The sequence below is a fragment of the Ictalurus punctatus genome, chromosome 16, assembly GCF_001660625.3.
Source record: "Ictalurus punctatus breed USDA103 chromosome 16, Coco_2.0, whole genome shotgun sequence".
Lineage (NCBI taxonomy): Eukaryota > Metazoa > Chordata > Actinopteri > Siluriformes > Ictaluridae > Ictalurus > Ictalurus punctatus.
In genome coordinates this window covers 11456801-11482490 of record NC_030431.2, presented here as the reverse complement: position 1 = coordinate 11482490, position 25690 = coordinate 11456801, and the positions used below count along the sequence as shown (strand labels likewise).

The 25690-nt window shown below is 40.4% G+C and overlaps 1 protein-coding gene across 3 annotated transcripts in view; it reads right to left on the bottom strand.

The window, feature by feature from the left end:
- Nucleotides 1-221: 221 nt before the first annotated feature.
- Nucleotides 222-25690, bottom strand: part of postna (periostin, osteoblast specific factor a) — a 67525-nt gene continuing 42056 nt past the window's right edge. The window contains exons 12-24 of one of the 3 annotated variants that reach the window (XM_017489843.3): nt 19330-19460; nt 19084-19214; nt 14159-14261; nt 12736-12803; nt 12547-12592; nt 12219-12251; nt 10404-10655; nt 6901-6951; nt 5380-5457; nt 3814-3873; nt 3606-3692; nt 3459-3500; nt 222-1376 (exon numbers count right to left, since the gene is read on the bottom strand). In XM_017489843.3, the coding sequence (XP_017345332.1) occupies nt 1321-1376; nt 3459-3500; nt 3606-3692; nt 3814-3873; nt 5380-5457; nt 6901-6951; nt 10404-10655; nt 12219-12251; nt 12547-12592; nt 12736-12803; nt 14159-14261; nt 19084-19214; nt 19330-19460 (1138 nt within the window). In that variant the 3' untranslated portion in view covers nt 222-1320. The remainder of the gene's footprint in view (nt 1377-3458; nt 3501-3605; nt 3693-3813; nt 3874-5379; nt 5458-6900; nt 6952-10403; nt 10656-12218; nt 12252-12546; nt 12593-12735; nt 12804-14158; nt 14262-19083; nt 19215-19329; nt 19461-25690) is intronic. The other 2 variants (XM_017489844.3, XM_017489846.3) reach the window with 2 other exon arrangements.

The following is a 25690-nucleotide window of genomic DNA, read 5'->3' as shown; positions in this document are numbered from 1 at the left end:
ACAAAAAACAGCACTTGAGCTGACTTGCTAAATGTAATGACAGCTCTTTTTATTTAACAAACAACATGGCTTGAGTATGTATGTATATATATATATATATATACACACACACACACACACACACATATATTCGTATATATACCAAAGTGAACAGAAAATGTGCTTGAAATGAAATGAAAATGTGAAAATGTGCTTATTAATATTATGAAACATTTCTCATATTTCAATTTTATATTCAATTTTATTGAGCAATTTATCATACAGGGGTAATAGGTATCTTGAATTGGGGGGATGGGAGGTAGGAAGAGAAGGATGCTACTGAGAATGAACAGTGAAAACAAATGACACACTATTTAGGTTAGGCAACATATAAAAAAGAAAACAAGACTGAAATGAGTCAAACGTCACTTAAAAGAACAATGAGTGTGACAGCATACACCTGAATACAATGTATGACATATGAAAACAGGCAGCACTTAGCTTAAATGTAAAACCTGCACCATAAAGTGGCAAAAATGCACAAGTGAGACCTCATGTCTTACATGACCACTCCCTGCAGACTGACGAATATATAAAAATATAATTTTAATCAGTTACCCTGATACAAGTTTATGGCTGTTTTATGTTTAATGAGACCACTCAGTATAAGAGAACTGATCAAGGATCAGCCTAAAGAAACAATTTTGCTAAATATTAGAGAGCTCAGATTAGTCCATTAGAGAGTCCATCAGTATTATAATGTCCTATAGCATCTTAATGTTAACCCTTTCCTGCATAGTCGCTACTACAGTGAACAGCTATTCAAAAGCCATTTTCTGGCTACTGCAAGGATTTCAATAGAATAACTGCATAACAGCCACAAATTTTTTGTTTGAATGCATGCAGTCCACTGGAGTTGACACTTCAATAACTTTTTGAAAAATGAATGTAAAAGTAAAATGAAGGTAAAATAATAATTTTTATGCCTAAAGAAGAGAAAAAAAAAATCCTTGATCTGGATTTCAGAATTCATGCATGAAAGGGTTAAAGTTCTGTCTGAGTCTGTGTCACACACAGACTCTCTCTGTGTGTGTGTGTGTGTGTGTGTGTGTGTGTGCATGTGTGCATGTGCTTTCCAGCCAGTTCATTTCAGCCAACACTTGAGCTGAGACTCAACTGCATAGCTCTATGCTTGCCTTTTATTCTTGCCTCACTTGTAAGTCACTTTTACTAAATGAATGAAAAATAAATGTATCAGCCTAAAACTCAAACTCAGATACCAAATCTGTGGCCTTAATCCAAGAGGTTGGAATAAGTAGATTGCCTGGTGTCTTTTTGAGCTCACTGTCTAGGCTTGAAGGGATGTCTTGCAGGTCTTACTCGTCTCTTCATTCCTGCTGCATAGCAAAATGTAAAAATATAATTAGTGAACAATGCCATTTATCTAACATGCATTTAAAATGATTACAGATTCATTAGTAGGAAACAATACATAGTAGAAATTTTTCAAATTATAAATATAATAATAATAAACTTTATTTTCATATAGTGCCTTTAAAGCCACTTCTCAAGGCACTTTGCACAATAAGAATATATATATATATATATATATATATATATATATATATATATATATATATATATATATATATATATATGAAAGATAAAAACACAAAACATACAAAATCAAAAAACAGACTTGAATACAAAATGGTTAAAGCCATTAAGAAACAGCTAACCTAAAAAAAACCAAAAAAAAAATGTTTTTAGGTTAGATTTAAAAATGCTCAAATTCTGTGCATCTCTAATATGAGCAGTGAGTGTATTCCAGAGTCTAGGAGCATAGGATGAGAAAGCCCTGTCCCCTGCAGATCGCAACCATGTCTGTGGGACAGCCAATAAACCAGCTTGGGAGTAGCGCAAATGATGCTTGGGAGTATATAAAGTTAATATCCATTGTTAAAAGCGCTATACAAATAAAATTGAATTGAATACTATAATTCCACATTAATATAAATGAAAAGTTATTTTTGTAAAATTAGCAGCAAACACACAGAATAGCTAGATAGACACACTATTGAAGCAATATCAGATGTTGGTCATTAAGAAAAAAATTATTAAATAACATGAATGGTGTACATATTCATATGGTGGATATTCAGATATAGTATTTCAATATCAGGAAAGAAATACTTGGACAGCTATAAAATGATTTGGTTTTAAATAAAATACCCTCAAATAATAATCATTTTAAATAAAGTTTACATACACCAGTTAAAATTGCAGGGTTTAGAAATGTGAAATATAAGAAACCAAGATAAGTCATGTCAGATCTTTTCCTACCTCTTATATGATATTAACCAAGAAAATTTATGTGAAATACAAACAGAAATGTTTTAAGGGAAAAAAGTAGGACAAAATACTTATTACTAATAACCTGGTTGCTATTACTGGACAAATAACGTAAATTCACAGATAATTTAAAGAATAACAATTGATCTCCTGTGCTCAGCTCTCTTCAAGTCATTCCACATGTTTTCATGATCCATGATTCCCTCTATCATAACTATAGCCTCGGTCCCAGCAGAAGAGAAGCAGCCCCATAGCATGATGTTACCATCACCACCCTTCATTGTCGGTATGGTGTTCTTTGGGTGATGAGCTCTCTTGTTTTTGCACCAAACACATCTTTTACAATTATGCCCAAAAAGTTCTACCTTGGTTTCATCAGACCATAACAAATTTTACCATATCTTGGGGTGATTTCAGTGTGAATGGATTTATAATTTTTTCATAAAAAAGGGGTTTCCATCTAGACACCTCACCTCATAGCCCAGACATGTGAGGGATGTGAGAGATTGTTGTCACATGCATTTGCCAGATATTCCTGCAGCTCTTTTGATGTTGCTGCAGGTCGCTTGGCAGCCTCCCTCATATGTTTCTTGTATGCCAATCTTTTGTACCCCTTTTTCTCAATCTTTTGAAATTCTTTTGTACCCCTCTTCTGATCAATACCTGTGGGCAATGAGATCCTGTACATGCTTTGTAAGCTCTTTGTGGACCATAGCTTTAGCAGTCAGATGAACCCAAGAAGACATTAAGAAAATCCTACAGAAACAAATGACGTTTATTTGACATAAATCAGAATCACTTAATTGATGATACTTGTATGATAATTACTTTTGAACATGAGTTTGAATGTGATCGACTCATTTTGAGGTCACTCACAGTCCCCATTACACTTGTGCAACCAGGTTTGTTTTCTTTTTTGGTCTAAAATATTTATATTTGTTTTTCACTTACATTCTGTTGGTATATCGCATTACAGGTGGAAAAAGATCTCACATGATTTATCTTGGTTTTTTATATCACAAAACATGCCATTTGAACGGGAGTGTGTCTTTTTATATCCACTGTCAGTATAATATGTATGTATGTGTGTGTATATATATATCCATAAATCATCTATCTTTTCTTACCTGGTGGTCTTTGGACAGCCGCTCTTTTCTGAGAGCCGCCATCTAAAAAGAAACTAAGACTTAACTTACAGATTCTTAAAAACCATAGTTGCCTTTACCATAACCACCTTCATGCTTCTGCATAAATTAGAAACTTAAGTCTCTAACGTTTGATAATTTTGGTGATTCTTTCTGATTCCTCCTCAATGAGTTCTGGGCTGTGCTTGAAAGATGTGATCCTTGAGAAGTCCGGTCCTGCAACATTGGAATAGAATATGAATGACACATCACTAAATACCACCAGAGATGCCAAGATCTACTGATTCCATATTGATTTCAGTAAAATTCATTACATTTTATTAATCCTAAATCTTACCTTCAATAATATGAGGATCTGGCCTAATCACTTTGGTAACAGTGGTGATTTCTCCACCACCTCACAAACAAAAGAAAACAATAGATGTTAATTATTTACTGACAGTAGACATAAACCACAGGAATAACATGACTGTGTCAATATGCACAGCATTGTGACAGGGTATATAGTTTCCTATTTAACTTGTTGGTAGGACAGGCTACACAACACACCCTGATTGAGTTTGATTGAAAATGGTGATTGTTTTTCATGCCGTGATTTAGTTTGTTGATTTCTTTAATGATTACAGTGCAAGAGAGTGTTTTCTCTTACCTACATCGTGTTGCTTCACAGTGATCCTGTATTACCATATATATATATATATATATGGAGCACTTCGGCCTGGTGCACGCTGTCCCTGGCCACAATGTTGTTTGACAGATGTTTTCATTGTGAGAAGCTATGACACAGCAGCGCATTTGGGATGTATGCGTGGCAAGATTCTGGCCATCGCCCCTCCAGGAATTACAAGGGGTGAGGGGGTAGACAATGACTCTACCACAGTTGGGTGCTTCACCAGGTAGCAGCTCAGGTGCTGGGAAGCGTTTATGTAAGACCCCTGGGTTGTATTAACCCCGTCACAGTGCTACAACATTCAGTTCAGATGTCGACCACCGAGGTTCCATGGGGTCAAAATGACTATAGTCAAAGACCCAAACAAGGCTCTGACTCTACGCCAGGAGGTCTGGGTTCTCCCGGAGAAGGGTGCCATTGAGCAATTAGATGGTGTTTTACAGAACAATGGATTCTATTTCACTTTATTTTATTATCACAAAGAAAGATGGTGGACTTCGCCCCATACTGGATTTAAGACCTCTGAACACACACCTCAAGGTTTTCAAGCACTATATGCTACTTACAGTATACGTACTTCAAGGCATCAGGCAGAACTATTGGTTTACAACCACTGACCTGAAATACGCATATTTTCATGTTCCAGTCATGCCCCAGCACAGACTATTCCTCCTTTTCGCCTTTGAGGGAAGGGCTTACCAGTTTTGTGTGCTCCCATTCAGGATCTTGCTGGCACCAATGGTCTTCACCAGGTATGTAGCAGCGGCACAACCTAGTAGCTACAGCCATTTTTCATCCAGCTTCACAGCCTTTTTAAAGATCACGTAGGACTTCCTCGTGATCTTGATGGTATTACTCATCCAGGTGCTTAAAGCATTGTCTCTGGTGGTGAGTCGAAATGAAATAGAATGATGGTTACATATGTAACCGTGTTTCTATGAATTTCGGATGACCGCCAGAGCTTGGCAGTCACTCTGAATATTCATGAGAAGATTATGACCAAGATTATGACCAAGAGGTCACTTCCTGGGTGAACATGCCTTTAGTACCGGGGCAAAGGGCATCTGTCACCCAGGTCACAGGTGAATTTGTTGATACAAACACTCGATCTGCACATACATGTGATGGACATCTAGGTGCTTAAAGCACCACCTCTGGCAGGCATCTGAAATTCATAGAACCACAGTTACATACCTAACCATCAATATATGCTCACACTTCCTCTTTACTGACCTCCCTCAATCAGTTTAGTGATCTTCTCCTCCTGATTATGTAGCTCACTTTCCAAAACTTTCTTTACCTTGGACAGGTCTGTAATACACAATGGGGCATAAACATGTAACACTTCACAAAGAGTTGAAACTCACAGTCATATACACTACCGGTCAAAAGTTTGGAGACACTTGACTGAAATGTTTCTCATGATCTTTAAAATCATGAGGTGTATGATTAAATGTTTGAAATTGGTATTGTAGACAAAATATAATCGTGCCAACATGTTCATTTCTTTCATTAGAAAACTAACATTTTATTTACAAAAAAATATTTTTTTAAATGGATGACTTAGAGCGAAATATTCCAAAAAGCAGCCAATAATTGTCCAGCATAGGTGGGAACTCCTTTAATACAGTTTAAAAAGCATCTCAGGGTGATTCCTTAAGAAATTGGTTGAGAAAATGCCAAGAATACATCCTAGGCAAAAAGGATGTCTGCTTTGAAGATGCTAAAATACTAAATTATTTTGATTATTATTTTGAACATAATTCTTAGTTCAATTTATTTTATTCCATAGTTTTGATGACTTTATTATTATTCTAAAATGTGGGGAAAAAAATATAAAGAATGAGTGTTTCTGAACTTTTGAGCGGTAGTGTGTGTGTGTGTGTATATATGTATAAATATATATGACTTTTTTGGCATGTAGCTGCAAACATTTTACATTTAAATGTAATATTTGTGTATTGCACCATCCATCGATCCATCTTCTACCGCTTACTCCTTTTCAGGGTCACGGGGAACCTGGAGCCTATCCCAGGAAGCATCGGGCACAAGGCAGGGTACACCCTGGACAGGATGCCAATCCATCACAGAGCACAATCATATACACTCTCTCACACCTATTCATACACTACGGACACTTTAGACATGCCAATCAGCCTACCATGCATGTCTTTGGACAGGGGGGGGAAACCGGAGTACCCAGAGGAAACCCCCGTAGCACAGGGAGAACATGCAAACTCCGCACACACATGGCCCCGGCAAGACTTGAACCCTGGACTCTGGAGGTGTGAGGCGAATGTGCTAACCACTAAGCCTAAACATTGTGCTTTTAAAAATGCTGATTTATTCCACTGCACTGACTGCCTTATTTATTATGAATGTTGTAGGAATACAAATTTAAGAGTCACTGTTTTCCTATATGTGTATTTTGTATGAGAGTCAAACCATATTGGCATCAACAGAAGGATAATGTTAAGCAAAGTTTCTAGTAGGAGGTTTCTGCCAGTTCCTGTTCTCTTTATTGTGAGTGAAACATGCATGTATATAAATGTATATACATCTACAATGCACATTGCAATGTAATTTTGTTTAAACTTGATGACTGCAGCTCAAAACAGCAGGTTCTCAATAAAGAATTCCGATGAAGATATACCCGATTCTTCTGGTCTTCACTTCTGAATTTCAAGTAATGTGTAACTTTTTTAATGGTTCTAACAAACAGTATATTCTATATGATAGTGCAGAGTCACACACCTTCACTAAGAATCTTCTTAATCTCAACTTCAGCATCAAGTTCCCCACCAGCTGAAAAAAAACCCAACATGATATAAAACTATATAAAACTATAAACTATGACATAGAATTTAAGTTTTACTACTTAGGTTAATACCGAGCAATACCAAGCCTCTAAACTATAAACTATAAACTATGACATAGAATTTAAGTTTTACTACTTAGGTTACAGACCTCCAGGGAGGATTCCATCACAACAACCAGAAATTATTTTGTACTTGTTTCCTTGTTAAGTAGAAATAGTAAAGATGTCACCTTATGACTATGACTCACTGTGAATAGCCTATAAAATGACCCTGCTATGCCACAATTCATACTAAGTATAGCACACTAATCATTTGTTCATTTGTTTATTGCTAATTGCATGCAAAACCATGGGCAGCATCCAAATATCCTGACTACCCTATGGGACAGTAGGGGAAAAGCAGTATGTCAAAGGAGTAGTATGTCTGAATTCTCAGAATTCATAAAACAATAGGTGAGAAATTCCCGGATGAACTAATGCTTCTGCCGAGATTCTGCAGTATGGAACCACTGGACAATGTGTATACTGCACTATCTTATAATGTAGTGGTACTGGTGTGGAAGAGCTTGCAGAATCTGCGCTGCATAGGACATCCAGACAGTATTCATGCTTACCACTTATACAGTGCATCCGGAAAGTATTCACAGCACTTCACTTTTCCCACATTTTTTTATGTTACGGCCTTATTCCAAAATGGATTAAATTAATTATTTTCCTCAAAATTATACAAACAATACCCCATAATGACAACATGAAAGAAGTTTGTTTGAAATCTTTGCAAATTTATTAAAAATAAAAAACAAAAAAAGCACATGTACATAAGTATTCACAGCCTTTGCCATGACACTCAAAATTGAGCTCAGGTGCATCATGTTTCCGCTGATCATCCTTGAGATGTTTCTACAACTTGATTGGAGTTCACCTGTGGTAAATTCAGTTGATTGGACATGATTTGCAAAGGCACACACCTGTCTACATAAGGTCCCACAGTTAACAATGCATGTGAGAGCACAAACCAAGCCATGAAGTCCAAGGAATTATTTGGAGACGTCCAAGACAGGATTGTATCGAAGTACAGATCTGGGGAAGGGTACAGAAACATTTCTGCAGCATTCAAGGTCCCAATGAGCACAGAAGAAGTCTGGAACCAGCAGGACTCTTCCTAGAGCTGGCCGCCCGCCCAAACTGAGCAATCGGTGGAGAAGGGCCTTAGTCCGGGAGGTGACCAAAAACCCGATGGTCACTCTGACAGAGCTCCAGCATGTCTCTGTGGAGAGAGGAGAACCTTCCAGAAAAACAACCATCTCTACAGAACTCCATCATTCAGGCCTGAGTGGTAGAGTGGCCAGATGGAAGCCACTCCTCAGTAAAAGGCACATGACCGCCCATCTGGAGTTTGCCAAAAGGCACCTGAAGGACTCTCAGACCAAGATCGAACAAAGATTGAACTCTTTGGCCTGAATGGCAAGCATCAAGTCTGGAGGAAACCAGGCACCACTCATCACCTGGCCAAGACCATCCCATCCCTCATGCTGTGGGGATGTTTTTCAGCGCCAGGAACTGGGAGACTAGTCAGGATCAAGGGAAAGATGAATGCAGCAATGTACAGAGACCTCCTTGATGAAAACCTGCTCTAGAGAGCTCTGGACCTCAGACTGGGGCGAAGGTTCATCTTCCAACAGGACAATGACCCTAAGCACACAGCCAAGATAACACAGGAGTGGCCACAGCACAACTCTGTGAATGTCTTTGAGTGGCCCAGCCAGAGCCCAGACTTGAACCCGATTGAACATCTCTGGAGAGATCTGAAAATGGCTGTGCACCGACGCTCCCCATCCAACCTGATGGAGCTTGAGAGGTCCTGCAAAGAAGAATGGGAGAATCTGCCCAAAAATAGGTGTGCCAAGCTTGTAGCATCATTCTCAAAAAGATTTGAGGCTGTAATTGGTGCCAAAGGTGCTTCAACAAAGTATTGAGCAATGGCTGTGAATACTTATGTAAATGTGCTTTTTTGGTTTTTTATTTTAATAAATTTGCAAAGATTTCAAACAAACTTCTTTCACATTATCATTATGGGGTATTGTTTGTAGGATTTTGAGGAAAATAATTAATTTAATCCATTTTGGAATAAGGCTGTAACATAACAAAATTCGGAAAAAGTGAAGCGCTGTGAATACTTTCCGGATGCACTGTACTGATCGGTATGTACTGTATCAACTGCCGAACAGTAGGTACTGAATCGAATGCAGTAGGTCCTGTTACAGCATGCAATTTTGGGCACAGCCATGGGCTTCATAGAGATGAAGAGTAAATAATTTAACAGTATAAATTGTGACATTTACTGAATTGTTGAGATTCACAACCACTTCTATTTCAATATAGAAGTAGTAGGAGGAAGCTATTAGTGGTAGGAAGTTATTTGTAGTGGTAGGAAGCTATTTGTTCTGCAAGGTGCCGAGGGAGTTAATGTACAAGATCAATGGTCAAATTTGTTGGGGTTGAAGCATTTTCGACAAGCAGTTACAAAGCCTTGCCCTAACTGCAGCATAATGTCAACAACAATATGTTTATGCTACTGACTATTCATTATCCTATGAGAGTTATGATGCATTGTATTCACATCGAGGAGTGAAGCAAACATCAGACATGGCTGCTGAGCCGTCTAGGAAGAAAAAAGGTAAGGTCCTTTGCTGCATCATCACAGCAGGAACAGAAATGGAAAGAAAGATCAATTGCACAGCACCTGAAAGGTGAAGAGTGTGCATGTCTACTATGTTGGAACACAGGTGAAACAGTTGACAATGGGCAGGAACTGTTGCCAATAAGATAACAGTGTAAAAAAATGAAGAACACAGAAAAGTTTAGTACAGCTGCCTTACATAAAGAGAAAATCCTAATGCAGTCTCAGTGGCTGTTTTGAATTCTCTATGCTTGATGGTCCGCCCCTTGGGGAGTGGAGCATCATGATGATCAGAATGTAACATACAGAATGTGCAGGTTGGTGTTAGACCCAATTTATCCCAAATGCTTTGCAAAGCAAATCCTGGGTGGGCTTGGCTGGCTCAAGTACAATTGTCAGAGAGCAGGTTCTGCAGTTAAAGTATGACATCACTGTTCTCTGTTATTGTCTGGAGGGATGCATTATCCAGATGCATAATCCCTGTGATGACTGATTTGCAGCCACAACTAGTTACAAAGGAATCTGCTCTGGTGGTCCAGAACAGGGTCTTTTTCAGTGTTTGGTCATAGTCACAAGGTGATGACGTGTTTTTATTATTTGTACTCAACAATGTAAGGGGTCACATCTCCATGATTCTGAAGGGAACCACTCTGTCAATCATCGAACCATGACTACATAAGTAACCTTTTGTTTTGGAAGGAATATTATGTTCCTAAAAACTAGTTGGTCATGATGAGCAGTGATATTTAGAAAACTTACTTCCAATGAGCCTTGTAACCGTTGTAACTGATGGATCCCCTTCAATGACTCTCCTAACTGTGGTGAATTTTGGTTCTCCCTCAATTACCACTTCCTTCACCACAGGCTTGGTCTCAATCAGTTTGGTGAGCTTGAACTCAGTGATCACATGATCTCCCCCCACAACCACTTTGTCCACTTTTGGGCCAGTTTCAGTTACTTGGGTAACTTTCTTAATAATGGGCTTAGTTTCGATAACCTTGATTTCAGGACCTAGAACAAGAAGGCAGAGATTAAAGAAATATTATTTAATCTCTGATCTCATTAATGCAAATTTTACTGAAGTTTTACCAGTGCAATTTTTATAAGTGTTATATAAATATATTTCAGAGTCTTGGTGGTACTTTACAATTTTTACAGATTCATCATAATTTTAATGTAACTGGAAAAATGTATTGGAGTCTTGTTCAGTGATCTTATTAAACAGCCATTCTCAACCCCTAACAATGATCAGGAACAAAGCTAAAAAAACACTGTTTGGCCTTGGTGCAAGCAGTTTAAATTTACTAAAGACAGCTTGTAATGGACTTAAAAACATCTGCTGTTTTGATAGCAGTGTTGACGAGTTCCGACTGGGATTGGCCAGAGTGGAGGTACAGAATGTCTGCATAGTTGCTGGGAGTATTTCCTTTATCAAGAGTTTTAAGAGCACAACACAGGTTTCCAATAAAAGAGGAACCCTATTCATCTTTTCACTATTTCCAGCTTATGATTATGGAGTGATAAGTGAAATAATCATCTTATCTTAACTGCGTTAAATGGTGTTCTTGAGTCAACCTTTTTGCCAGGTGCCACATCAGAATGTATATTTGCCATTAAAATGCTCTTCGTTGTTGAGAGCCATTTTTCTGATAAAATCTCTTTCTTTGGCAAAAGCACTGAAATTTGATTCTGCACTGTAAATTGAACTCTTGAGTTAATAACAAGTCCTCAGGAGTCAGGATTAGTGCCGTATTCAGGGGAGCAAATCCTCTCCTGTCATCATTACTTCATTAAAAGGCTAAAGAGCTTTAATTTGCTTAGTGGTTTCCTGAGCAGATGCCCAAGAGAATGGCAGCCAACATCAGACCTTTTCCAGTCCAGCACCATACATCGTGTTGAGTTCTTTTGGTCCTGGACCTTTGTGTTATATCAATAATATCACACTCACAGTACTGCCAAAGTCCAAAAGCCTATTGTTGATAGGAGAAATATCATTGATACACAAACATATATAATAGTGCTTAATAATGTATTTGCAACCAAATATGAATACAGATCTGATCTGTATATGAAATATTTATTTTTTATTAATGTGTTTGATTATTTGTTTGTTAGAACAAATAATGTCAGCCTCAGACTAGGTCCGTGTAACCACAGGACAAAACAAAGAAGTCACATGACAAAAAAGCAGCAAATCTCTGCTGAATGTTATTTTTTGCAAACTCTTGGTTAAGACCAAGACCATGACAAGTACAAGTAGCAATAAGTCATAGAGAAGTACAGGTCAATACAGAAAGAAAAGAGATGAGTTCGTAATATTATTTCCATAATATCCCTAATATAATTTATATAATTTTCATACTCGTCAGAATTTCAGTGAGCCTTCACGCATTGTGGATTAGGACATTGTCATGGAATAATTGGAATGCTTAGCCCCCCCCCCCCCCCCCCCCACACACACACACTGAATTGAAATGTGAACAACTTGAGTAGTAGATTGTTAAGAGACCATAATACCATCCTCTTACGTGGAATAGAGCTCAACAATACATGCACCATGATGCTGTCCATTACCTGTTTCAATAACGTGAGTGGTGATAAACCTCTCTGCAAAAAACAAACAAACAAACAAACAAACAAAAAAATGGTTAATATACAGGAACCTTAGATTAGCATTTACTGGAGCCTGACTGGGTTCCAGAACTCTACTTACAATGAAAGCTGAAAGTAAACTCCTAGTATATTGATCATTTAGGTAAGTATTGCTTGTGGATATATGGTTTCTTGAAATGGATATATAAACTCTTTTATTGCAGTATGGCAGCTGCAGAGCTTCATTATTGGGGCATTAACACTGTTCTGTACCAGACAAGTGGTCATGCTGACATGAGAAGGAACTCACTAATGAAGGTGAGTGGAATCTCCCTGTAGGTGTATCCATTAACAAACTAAAAGATAAACAGACAGACAAGGCAAGCAAACATATGGTAGAAATGTAGGGAAATTATTGACAATAAGAATATGTACTGTAACTCATAATAACTGCATAGAGGATTCTACTGTATTAGATTTGGCTGCTGTTTTATTGTACCTTTATCTGTGTGTACTTAATGAGCTTCCTCAGCAGATAAAGCAGATCCTCATGGCCTACTGGTAGATCTGGCAAGAAAAATACATTGTTTCTCATTCAAGTTCAGTTTATTTCATCCTTACACTTGGCAATGATTAAAAGTAAGATTGCAAAATATATGACAGTAGTTGGCAAGCATATTGTACTTGGCAGTACACACAGCTGTAGTTTCAATATACTGCACAAAATTCAATGCCTGCCAGCTATTGCTTTAGGTTACAGAATACAAGAAACACATGCATGGAACATTTTGCAGGACAAATCTGGATAATTATTTCATTCTTTCCAGAGATTCCAAATAAAAAAAAAATATTAAAGAGTATTAATTTTCTTATTAATTATAGGTGTAGTTAGTGAGCATCTTGCAGGTGTCTGCATTGGGGACTAGAATTAAAATATGTCAGGTTGTGGCTTAATCCAGCATTACTACCAAAGATATCGCTGCAGTATAATAACAAACCTATCATTTTAACTTTGATTGCAGTTGAGAATGTGCCCAGGCCTGTGTCCAGTAAGTACTCTCAAAGGCTATGTGGAAGTGACTCCCAGCTGGTGGGTCTCTGGGCAGCTGTTTGTGTGCTTTGGGGCACACCAAAGAAGGTTCTGTTTAGAGACAGGTTAGCTTGTTGCATAAAATAAGTGACTGGACAAGTATACTTGAAGCAGAAAGCCTTCTTCCATTAAATGTAATTTCATGCTTGCTGTAGCTACCACCTGAGTGGCATTAAGAGGAGTGGTCTCCGTTAGTTTGAAGGAAACCAAAGGAAGTAGAATGGAAGTTTATATATGTAACCATTGTTTCATGACTACATGGAGGCCCATCAGGCTACCTGAGTCATTTGGCTCGATAAGAATGTCCAGACAATTACCACGACATAACAGGAACCTTTTGTGGGCTTCGGATGAGGGGTTATAATCATCAGGTGACAACTTTACAAAAACAGGATTACTCAATTTTTACTATACTAGACTCCACTCAGTCATAGAACCACGGTTACACACTTAAATAACCTTCTGTTATTTTACCTTTCCTGTTTTTAGAATGTCTTGCCATGATGCATGTCTTCCTTCAAGATACAAGGAAGACATTCATCAATACTCTTCTTTGTACTGACCCTCAGGAGGTAAACCGACTGATAGTGGATGACATAAGACCTACCACTTAACCAAATATGTATATAAGCACTAAAAAAAGAAAACTCTAGACATGTGTTTTTGTTGCTGGACAAAAGTATTGGACCAACTCTGAGTTTTACTTTGATCGTATTTTTACACCTAGATTTATTTGGACTAGCATTAGGCATTGAATTTCTTGGAGAGCACTTCTGTAAGTCTGTAATTCTGTAATTGTAAATTCTGTAATTGTAAATGCCTGTTCACTTACCCGCAGGATAGAGCAAGCTCTTCACTACGTGAACTACTCCATTGGAGGCCATGAGGTCATTATCTTTCACATTCACTGAGTTCACATTAATGGAGTTATTAACCTGAAAAGACAGGAATGCATTAATTGCATTTAATATAATAACTATATACATACCCTTAACAACTTTACAATATAAAACTTATAAAGTGATTCAGATGATGAATATTAGGACTGAAGACGTTGTAATATTTCAGTGTAGATCAATCATTCAATAGAACTAAGACACTACAAGGCCAAATAACTGAGAAGGGCATTAAGACGTTATTCTGCACCATAATATGAGAACAAGCATATACTATAGAACTCAGACTTCTGTTTATTATTGACATTATAAGAAGCAGTCATAAATATGTTATTTTTTAAAACGACAAGTACTCAAATAGGACATACTGGGCCTGTATGTAGAACCACATACCACAACAAGCAATTGTTTTTATTTTTGGATAGAAACGTGAAGGCAAGACAATCTTCTGGGAGATGATGCATAATGGGTGTTTTAGTGATGACAGCTTATTGCCAGGAAGGCAGATATTTATCAGTGTGTCAGCGTGGAATGACTTAACATGCAAACACACACACACATTGTACACACAAGCTATGAGGTAGGAAATAAGATTCCCCTACAGTTAAAACAATTGTAAATAATATTCAGTGTTCAGTCTGCAGAAACATAATATTTCAACAAATAAAACTTTGCCAAGTGTTTCCAACAGATTCATGTGACTTATTAACTTTAGTTACACATTTTAGTTACCTCTGCCAAATGTAGGAACAATGGCTTATTTTTATACCCTCTGGAATTTCCGTATTGTAAATGAAAGATATTATATGTAGCACGAACAGAATGCTTTCTCTGAGGTGTACAGGACCATGAGTTTTGTCTGATATTGTAGCAAAAGAAAGCTCACTGCTTGTCCAGGATTTCCATTTTCAGATTAACAGTATTTTTTATACCTTAGAGTCCAAAAGTCTGAGACCACTATTGAAAATGCTTCTATTTCGCATTAAAAAAAACAAAACAATAATTTCATAACAAACTGTCACTTGAGTGAAAAGTAGAATCTTTAAAATATTTACACGATCTTCAAAGTTTTTTAGTGTTTGGATTGTCCCCTTTTTGCATTACTGACAGTGTGCACTCGAGTTTGCATGGACTCCACTGAACCTTATGATCCATTTTACATCAAATCCTTCAGAATGTCGTTGTCACATATTTACCGTAATGAAGGTTAGGACTGATGCAAGTGCAGATAAGAGCTTTTAATAAAGAGAGGCAGGCAGACAAATCCAAATCATGAGATAATAATGTGGTCAAAAACAGGCAATGGGTCAGGCGATCAGCAAACAGGTATAAACGAGGCAAGGCATGAAACGAGAACGAGAATCCAGAAACAAGATCAAAAACCATGAATCAAAATGAGGAACAGGGTACAAATGCTTGTTATGGTGATAACACTCAATACTTTGCAAAGAGTGAAAGCCTCAAAAGTCCTTTTAAACTGTGGTGTGATTGTGTGTGAGATTGGATGCAGATGTGCGTGATTAGAACGAATGAATGTTCTGGGAATTGCAGTCCATGGAGGCCAAGTTTGTAGGGCACAGTCCAGGATGAGAAAGGTAGTCACTGGTTTGTTGAGACATGACAGAACATCTAGCTCCCCTCCCCTGGCGGTCCTGGCCCTCTGGGCAAAATGTCTTCAGCTGAACCAGGAGTCTGAGCGGCATCCTCAGCTGAGCAGGAAGGCAGAGCAGCGTCTCAGAACTTGGGTGTTCGTGTCAGCAGACTTGGGCATGCTCAGAACTTGCTTGTCCGTGTCAACAGACTCAGGTGTGAGCAGATCTTGGTTGGTCGTGACGTCGGCTTCAGGCGTGAGCAGATCTTGGTTGGTTGTGACGTCGGCTTCAGGCATGAGCAGAACCTAGTTTGTCATGATGTCGGCTTCAGGTGTGACCAGAACCTCGTTGGTCGTGACGTCAGCTTCAGATGTGATCAGCACCTGGCTGGTTGTGACGTCGGCTTCAAGCGTGAGCAGAAGAGCAGAACCTGGTTGTTTGTGATGTCGGCATCAGGCATGAGCAGAACCTGGATGGTCGTGATGTCGGTTTCAGGCATGAGGTGACCTTGGTTGGTCGTGTCATTGACCTTGGACTGGAACTTGATGTGGGAGGTCGCCTCATCGATATCAGACTGGAACTTGGTGTGGAAGGACACATCGTCAATCTCAGACTGGAACTTGGTGTGGAAGGTCACATCATCGATCTCAGACTGGAACTTGGCATGGAAGGCCGGCTTGAAGACCTCAGACAGGAATGTGTCTTGGGAGGCCGTCTCTTCGACCTCGGACGGGAACTTGGTTTGAGAGGTCATCTCTTCAACTTCAGACAGGAACTTGGCTTGAGAGGTCGTCTCTTTGACCTCGGACAGGAACTTGGCTTGGGAGGCCATCTCTTTGACCTCGGACAGGAACTTGGCTTTATGCTGGAGCTCTGGAGATGAGACCTCCTTGTGGGTTTCCTGCCAGAGCTCTAGGGTGGAGGTCACCACGTTGACCTCCAGCTGGAGCTCAGCAGCTGAGACCACCTCATGGGTCTCAGGTTGGAGCTCTGGAGATGAGGTCACCACGTTGACGTCCAACTGGAGCTCTGTGGGGGAGACCGCCTTGTGGGTCTAATGCTGGAGCTCTGGGGAGGAGGTCATCACGTTGACCTCCAACTGGGGCTCTGGAGCAAAAACTACTTTGTGGGTCTTAGGTTGGAGCTCTGGGGATGAGGTCGCCATGTTGACCTCCAACTGGGGCTCTGGAGCTGAGACTACTTTGTGGTTCTCATGCTGGAGTTCTGGGGAGGAGGTCGCCACGTTGACCTCCAGCTAGAGCTCTGTGCATGAGACCACTTCATGGGTCTCAGGTTGGAGCTCTGGGGATGAGGCCGCCTCGTGGGGATCCTGCTGGAGCTCTGGGGAGGAGGTCACCCCTCCCCATATGTATATATATACACACACACACACACACACACACACACACATTTGCAATCAATATTATTCAACCCCCATTGAAAATTAAGTTTATTGTCAAAATTTACTTTTGACTTTCAGATGTATGCAATCAACAAATAAAGCAAAAGCAATTGAAATAGTACAACACAACAGATGCTTCAAGTGATTTCCGAAATTCAACTGAATAGCAACTTATAATGATTTCTCCAGTTTCTAAATTATTCAACTCTCTGAATAGAATCCCTCACAACAGCACAAATATGCAAAGCAGGTGTCTCAAGCACATCTGGTGCAACTAGTCAAGGGCTTCATTGGTTGCACCAGGTGTGCTTGAGCTAGAACACATTATACACCTGAACTGGCTAGGGGCAGAAAATTCATGCAATACCTGGACGGGGCAGAAAAAGGAAGCTATCAATGGCTGCAACCAGGTTTCTGAGAAGGCAGGGTGTGCAAAACCCTCAAGTGACTGCAAAAGACCTGTAGTAGAAATTGGTGGCAAAAGGCACTGAGGTTTCAGTGAGCACAGTAAGGTGCATACTAAATACAGAATGTTTCCATGCCAGAACTCCAAGATGTACACCACTACTGACCCAAAAGCACATGAAAAGTTGGCTTAAAATCATATAAATAAGCTACAGAAGTTTTGGGATTCTGTTCTGTGGAGTGATTAAGCAACACCGGAACTTTTCCGCAAAATGGATCAGCTGTATGTCTGGAGGAAGAGCAATGAAGAAAGAACACTCTGTCCACAGTCAAGCATGGTGGTGGTTCAGTGATGCTGTGGGGCTGTTTTGCATCCTCTGGCACTGGAAACCTGCAGCGTGTGGAATGCAAGATGGATTCAAGTATCAGTAAATCCTAGGAGAAAACGTCATGCCGTCTGTGAGGAAGCTGAAGCTTGGGTGTCATTGGACCTTCCAACAGGACAATGATCCCAAGCATACCTCAAATTCCACCAAGGCTTGGTTGCAGAAGAAGTCCTGGAAGATTCTACAGGGCCATCACAGTCACCTGACTTGAACCCCATCAGAAATCTCTGGTGGGATTTGAAGAAGGCGGTTGCAGCACGCAAGCCCAAGAATGTTTCTGAACTGGAGGCCACTGCTCGGGAGGAATGGGCTAAGATTCCTCAGGAACGCTGCTAGAAGCTATGCATCTCATTTGCAGCAGGTCATAACAGAAAAAGGGTGCTCTAGTAATAGTAAAGATGCTTGCTATAAAGGGGTTGAATAAATTTATAAATTTGAAACTGGAGAAATCATTATAAGTTGCATTTTCATCTGAATTTGGGGAAACCAATTGAAGCATTCATTGTGTTAAGCTACCTCAATTGCTTTAGTTTGTTTTGCTCAGTGTAAACAGCTGAAAGTCTGTAAATTTTGACAATAAACCTGATTTGCAATGGAGGTTGAATAATTTTGATTGCAACTATATATATATACATATACATACATATATATATATATATATATATATATATATATATATATATATATATATATATATATATATATATATATATATATATATATGTGTGTGTGTGTGTGTGTGTGTGTGTGTATAGATATATATATATATATATATATATATATATATATATATATATATATATATATATATATATATATATAATTACTATAATCATCTCATTAAATATAATAGAAAATAAGATTAATAACTATTGTTCATGCTTTGGACACCAGTAGTTTCATTCTGCCAGCTGCAGTTTGAATGTACAAATTGTACAAATCCGATATAAAAGCTATGGCAGTAGCTAGCAAATAGCCACCTAACCAATCAATGGTTTGTATGAGAAAAATAAATAAATTGTGAATGAGATGTGGATATGTTTTTTTTATGCAAGTCCAAACATGAATGAACGCACAGAATGCACTTGCAGGTTGTTGCCCTGGATGGTCTTGAGCAGATTGGTCACTCCACCTTCTAGTCCTCCATTAATGACGATGCCACTGCTGAAATGGTAGAGCAGGATTGTCCTCAAAATGTTCAAGTCACCTAAACAGAAGGGTGTAAAAAATACTAGTCATTTAGGTTAAAAAAAAATCTAGCTTTCCTGTGATGGTTACTACAACTTTTTCAACATAATTGTAGGAAATAGAAATAGGTTTACTGGTGAGAAGTTTCATGTCATCCTCTGACATCTCCTTGAAAGCTTCATCAGTTGGAGCAAAAATTGTGTATGATCCCTCTTGCTTTAGCATCTCAGTCAGTTCTGCTTCCTCCATCAACTTCAGTAATATTCTATAACATTCCAGGCAATAAGTTCCTTAATTACTTTTATGTATTTGAGAAGTTTGGAGAAAGAAAAAAAAAAAAGACAAAAACTATTTTGATAATAAATGGATCCAGTAAGGTTCCACTTTATATTGTGTCTTTCATAACACTGTAGTTGCATATAACTATAGATGTGACTATAATGGCACTCTTCCACCAGACAGTGGAGCCAGGACATATGGGTAGAGCAAAAAATAGTGCAAACACTCAACTGATCAAACAGAGTTGCTCAGATGCCCTGATTAATATCTCGGACTGGAAATGTTTCTCTATCTAAACAAAAATCTTTGCAGTAGGCTAGTGTAGTGCCTGCAAAAGTTTCTTATTCTTTTTTAAAGTCTATATTTTGGCATATTTAAGAGGCCAGAATTGTAAATAAACAGCAATTTAATATTTCAGATTCAGTTGTTCCATCATGAATAGTGTAAAAATATATATTTGAGATTCAGATGTTTATTTAATGTTGTCTGGGAAGGGTTCACTAAAGATTAAAGGACTGGTTTACTTCATTGTGTTTGGGAGCATACCCTGCCATTAAAACAGTGAGAATACAGTCCCAAAACTTCTGGAACAGCAAGGCCAACTCGTTTGTTTGTTTATTCGTGATATACACCATAGACATTTGGGTTTTGATCAAAAGATGGATATGAGACAAGAGTTTAGGATTTCAGATTTTATTTCCTGGTATTTACATCTAGATGTGTTAAATGAGATAAAACATAGGACCAGTTGTCATGATCCATCCAGAAGGCCATGCATTTTCCTGTGTTTCCCTGTTTTTCCCTTCCCCATATTTCTAGTGTTTCTCTCCCTTGTGTTCATGTTGTGACTGTGTGTGTCTGTGTGTGTGTGTGTGTGTGTGTGTGTGCGTGTGTGTGTGTGTGTGTGTGTGTGTCATTGGGCATGGTGCTCCACCTCTCAGCAGTCAGAGTGAATCAGTAACTCACCTACGGCTCATCAACTCATCTCTCAGCAGTGTATATAAACCCAGGATCTTCAGCCACTCATTGCCAGATTGTTCCGGTTTCAGTGTGGTACTCTTTTGGCTTGCCTCGCATTTGCTTTCTGATTATATCTAGTGTTTCATTGTCGAGTTTCCCTGTGCTTACCCTGTCTGTTTTCTCCTCGTGTTCTACATCCACCATTCACACAACTGCCAGCTCTCCCTCGTCTCACTTCCTGCTACGCCCAGCACCATCAGCCTCCCTCATGTCTGAGCCCTCGACTCATATGTGGTGGACCTGAGTTTGAACCCCGCTCTCAACTACACATTTCCATACAACTTTCTCACACACTACAGTTTCCAATAAATCCCATGAACCTTTAACCATTGTGTCTGTGTTTTGCCTTTGGTTCTCCTAGTCTTGGTGTGTGTAACAGAAAAATTTGGCCACCATGTACCAGCAGAACCAGCTCCCTCACCATCAGCGCTGTCCCAGCAGGGTGCGCTCCTGGGCCAGCATGAGCAACAAAAGATTGGTGTGCAGCTCAACCATATCCTCCCCCAGCTGGCCAAGACTTCAACTGCCCCCCAGCCCAGTCAGTCTACTCTGGTGACCCTTCCTGCTCCCAGTCCATCACTGCTTGAGGCCCATGTCCCAGCCCCGGAACCCTATGCGGGTGACTTAGAGAGGTGCAAGGCCTTCCTACTCCAGTGTTCCCTCATGTTTGCCCAGCATCCCCTTACCCATGCCACAGAGGAAGCCAAAGTGGCTTATATAATGGGGCCTCTAAGGGTGGATGCCCTAGTCTGAAATCTGCCTTTCCACCCATGGTGTCTGCTAGTGCACCTCCTACTCTAAGGCCTCCAGACCCCTCATCCATGCCCGTGAGTATCATTACCTAGCGGAGGTCTTTAGCAAGGTCCGGGCCATCTTGCTACCACCTCACTGCTCTTATGACTGTACTATCTACATTCTTCCCGAGGCCACCCTGCTTTCTAGTCGACTGTTCCATCCTGTGAGGGAGGCCATGGAGAAATACATCTCAAAGTCTCTTATAGCCGGCATCATCCATCCCTCCTCCTCCCCCCTGGGTGCTGACATCTTCATTGTGGACAAGAAGGAGAAGACCCTTCGCCCTTGCATTGACTATTGACTATCACAGTCAAAAATAAGTACCTCCTGCCGCTCCTCAACTCCACCTTCAAACTGCTGCATAGGGCCACCATCTTCACTAAGTTGGACCTGCAGAACGCATACCACCCCATCTGGATCAGAAAGGCGGACAAGTGGAAGACAGCATTCAATACCCCCCTTGGCCACGTCAAATACCTGATTATGCCATTCGGCCTCACCAACGCCCCTGCAGTGTTCCAAGCCCTGATCAATGACATTCTCCAGGATTTCCAGAACTATTTTGTCTTTGTATATCTGGACATCATATTGATCTTCTCCTGAACCCCTGCTGAGTACATCCTTCATATCCATCAGGTCCTGCAGAGATTGCTGGAGAACCACCTGTTTGCCAAAGCGGAAGTGTGAATTCCATGTCAGCTCAGTCAGGTTCCTGGCGTTCGTCATTGAGAGTGGACAGGTGTGGGTGGACCACGAGAAGATCCGGGTGGTCAGTGAGGGTCCCAGACCTACCACCCAGAAACAACTTCAACGGTTTCTGGAGTTTTGCAAACTTTTACTGCCGGTTCATATGAGATTACAGTCAAGTTTTGGTACCACTAACCAAGCTTACCTCCACCTCTACCCCCTTTGTGTGAACTCCTGATGCTGAAACCACCTTCACCAGACTTAAGGAGCAGTTCACCTCAGACCCTGTACTGACCAAGCCAGATCCCGCCATGAAATTCATTATAGAGGTGGACGCCTCTGACTCGGGGGTGGGTGAGGTGCTCTCCCAGCGATCTGGCCCTGACAAGAAAACCCACCCCTGGGCCTTATTCTCTGGCCACCTCTCCCTGGCAGAACGCAACTATGATGTGGGGAATCGTGAGTTGCTAGCCATTAAGTTGTCTTTAGAGGAGTGGAGTCACTGGCTCGAGGGGGCTGAGCAACTCATTGTCTGGACTAAGTCCAATGCCCTCTCTCACCAGTTCTCCTCTGGAGAGAACCCCAGACACCAACACCATCACCACTCTGGCCAATGTGGTGGGGGCAGTCACATGGGAGATTGAGTCCATAGTCCGGAGAGCACAATGCACCCAACCCAACCCAGCTAATGAGTTGCATGGTCACCTGTTTGTCCCCAACACCGCATGTTCCCAAGACCTCCAGTGGCTCCACTGTTCCCGCTTCACATGTCATCCTGGCTCCAATCACACCTTAGGCTCACTGAAATGGCACTTCTGTTGACCTACGATGGACTCTCACACCATAGCCTTTGTTGCCGCCTGCTCCGTGTCTGTGTGTAATAAGGCCCTACACTGCCCACCTGCTGGCCTACTTCAACCCCTGCCAATTCCTAGTCACCCCTGGTTGCACATTGCCTTGGACTTCGTCACTGGTCTACCCCCTTCCCATGGTAACAACATCCTACTTACCATAATAGACCGGTTCTCAAAGGCTATACATTTCATGACCCTTCCCAAGCTCCCTACTGCCCGAGAAACCGCAGACCTCATCAGCCACGTCTTTTTCTTGCATGACATTCCCCAGGATATTTTCTCGGACTGCAGACCACAGTTCTTTTCCAAGTCTGGAGGGCATTCTGTAATGCTCTTGGGGCCACAGTCAGTTTATCCTCCAAGTTTCCCCCACAGACCAACATCCAGGTAGAGAGGGCCAACAAGGAGTTGGAAATGGCTCTGCGATGTATCACGGCTGATAAACCCTCCACCTGGAGCTGTCAATTACCCTGGGTGGAGTATGCCCACAACTCCCTGACTAGCACTGCCACTGGCAGGTCCCCCTGTGAGTGTTCCCCGGGTTACCAGTTGCCCTCATTCCTCGCCCAGGAGAATGACATTGTGGTCCCCACCTCCACCATTGTCATAAGGTATGGAGATAGATCTGTTCTGCCCTGTTCTGCTGAGCACAATTGAGGCCTAGCTGACCACTGTCAGGTTCCTGCACCCAACTACCAACCATGTCAGAAGGTATGGCTTTTGTCCAGGGACATTCCACTTAAGACACAAGCCAAAATACTCTCACCACAGTACTTAGGCATATTCACCATCGATAGCATTATCAATCCTTCGGCAGTTAAGCTCAAACTCCCCAGGTCCCTGCGCATCCACGCAACCTTTCATGTCTCCCAGCTCAAACCAGTTCATGTCAGCCCCCTGACATGTAAACCCTGGTTCTTCAGCCACTCATCACCAGTGTGGTACACTTCCAACTTGCCTCGCGTTTGTTTTCTGATTATATCTAGTGTTTCTTTGTCGAGTTTCCCCATATTTACCCTATCCGTTTTCTCTTTGTGTTCCAGGTCAACCACTCACACGACTGCCAGCTCTCCCTTGGCTTATTTCCTGCTATGCCCAGCACTGTCAGTCTCCCTAATGGCTCCCCAATGCTGCATTCAGTATTAAGCTGCATCCCCTGCCCTGCTGGTTCATCAGCTGAGCCCTCAATTCAGACTCGAGTTTGAACCCTGCTCTTGACTACATATTTCCATTCTCCTTCCTCACACACTCCAGCCTCCACTGCACATCAATAAATCCTGTGAACCTCTAACCATTGTGTCTGTGTTCTGTCTTTGGGTCTCCCAGTCTTGGTGTGCGTAACACAGTTTGTATCAGACCACCCAATTTTTAGGTGAGCAAAAGTATAGGAACAGATAAGTCTTGAAGTAAATTGAAGTAAATAAGACTTAATATTTGGCTGCATATTCATCGCTTGCAATAACTGCATCACACCTGTGACATCACCAAATTGTTGGGTTCTTCTTTTGTGATGCTTTTCCAGGCTTTTATCACAGTCACTTTCAGTTGTTTGTTTCAGGGGGTTTCTCCCTTCAGTTTTGCTAGAGGTTAATTGTGGATCCAGAACTTTTGTTCATCTGCATTTAGTAGGCGCCTTACTGTGTTCACTTAAACCTCAGTGCCTGTTGCCACCAAGTCTTAATGCAGGTCTTTTGCAGTCACTGAAGGGTTTTTCACAGCCTGCTTTCTCAGAAATCTGGTTGCAGCCATTGACAACTTCCTTTTTCTGCCCTGTCCAGGTATTTCATGTATTTTCTGCCCCTAGCTAGTTCAGGTATTTCATGTGTTCCAGCTCAAGCACACCTGGTGCAACTAATGAATACTTTGATTAGTTGCATCAGGTGTGCTTGGGACAACACCTGTTTTGCATATTTGTGCATATTTGTGAGGGATTCTATTCAGGTGGTTGAATAATTTTGAAACCGGAGAAATCATTATAAGTTGCATTTTCAATTGAATTTGGGGAAACCACTTGAAGCATTTGTTGTGTTTAACTATTTCTATTGCTTTTGTTTGATTTGTTAATTGCAAACAGGTGAAAGTACATTTTGACAATAAACCTGCTTTGCAATGGAAGTTGAATAATTTTGATTGCAACTGTATACTTGTTTACAAGATTACATGTGTTACTTCTCTCCAAACTCTTCCCCTGTGTAACCCTACCCCAACCTCCAGAAAGCAACATGGGGTAGTTGTGGGAATGCTACAATGCATTAGACCAGGATGCAGATAGACCTGAGTGCATATTTCTTGCAAAAGCATGATGGGTCAGCCACGCTGTTTGGTAAAGAAGTGCTATTAGGTAACTGCAGAGAATATTACGCACTTTTACACATATATTACAGTAGTTTTATTTATATCTTATAAGTCTTACTTATATCTTATGTCTAATAAGAAAGTTATTGTTATTGTTATGGTACATGTAAGTAGGTAAAAGGTCTACAGTTGATTTCAAGACACATTTTGCATTAAAGCTGAAAGTCTGAATTAATATTCATTGTTTAATTTCAACTCCAATATACTATGGTGGCCTGAAAAATATTTGTCCCTATCCTGATTGGGGGGGGGTTGGAGGGGTTGGATGACAGAATGTCTATTGAACTGTCCACAGTTCAGAAAAGATATGTCACTCAAACCACACTGTCGCAAAGGGACTAATTAAACTAAACTAACAAACATGTCACTGTGAGAAGAGCTTATATCAGTACAATAGCATGTTATATCAACAATAACATGCAATAAAATTTTATGAAAACAAAGTTTTTTTTTAGTCCCAAACTGTTTTTTTTTGTGCGGGACTGTGGGTAGTCTAATATAACCA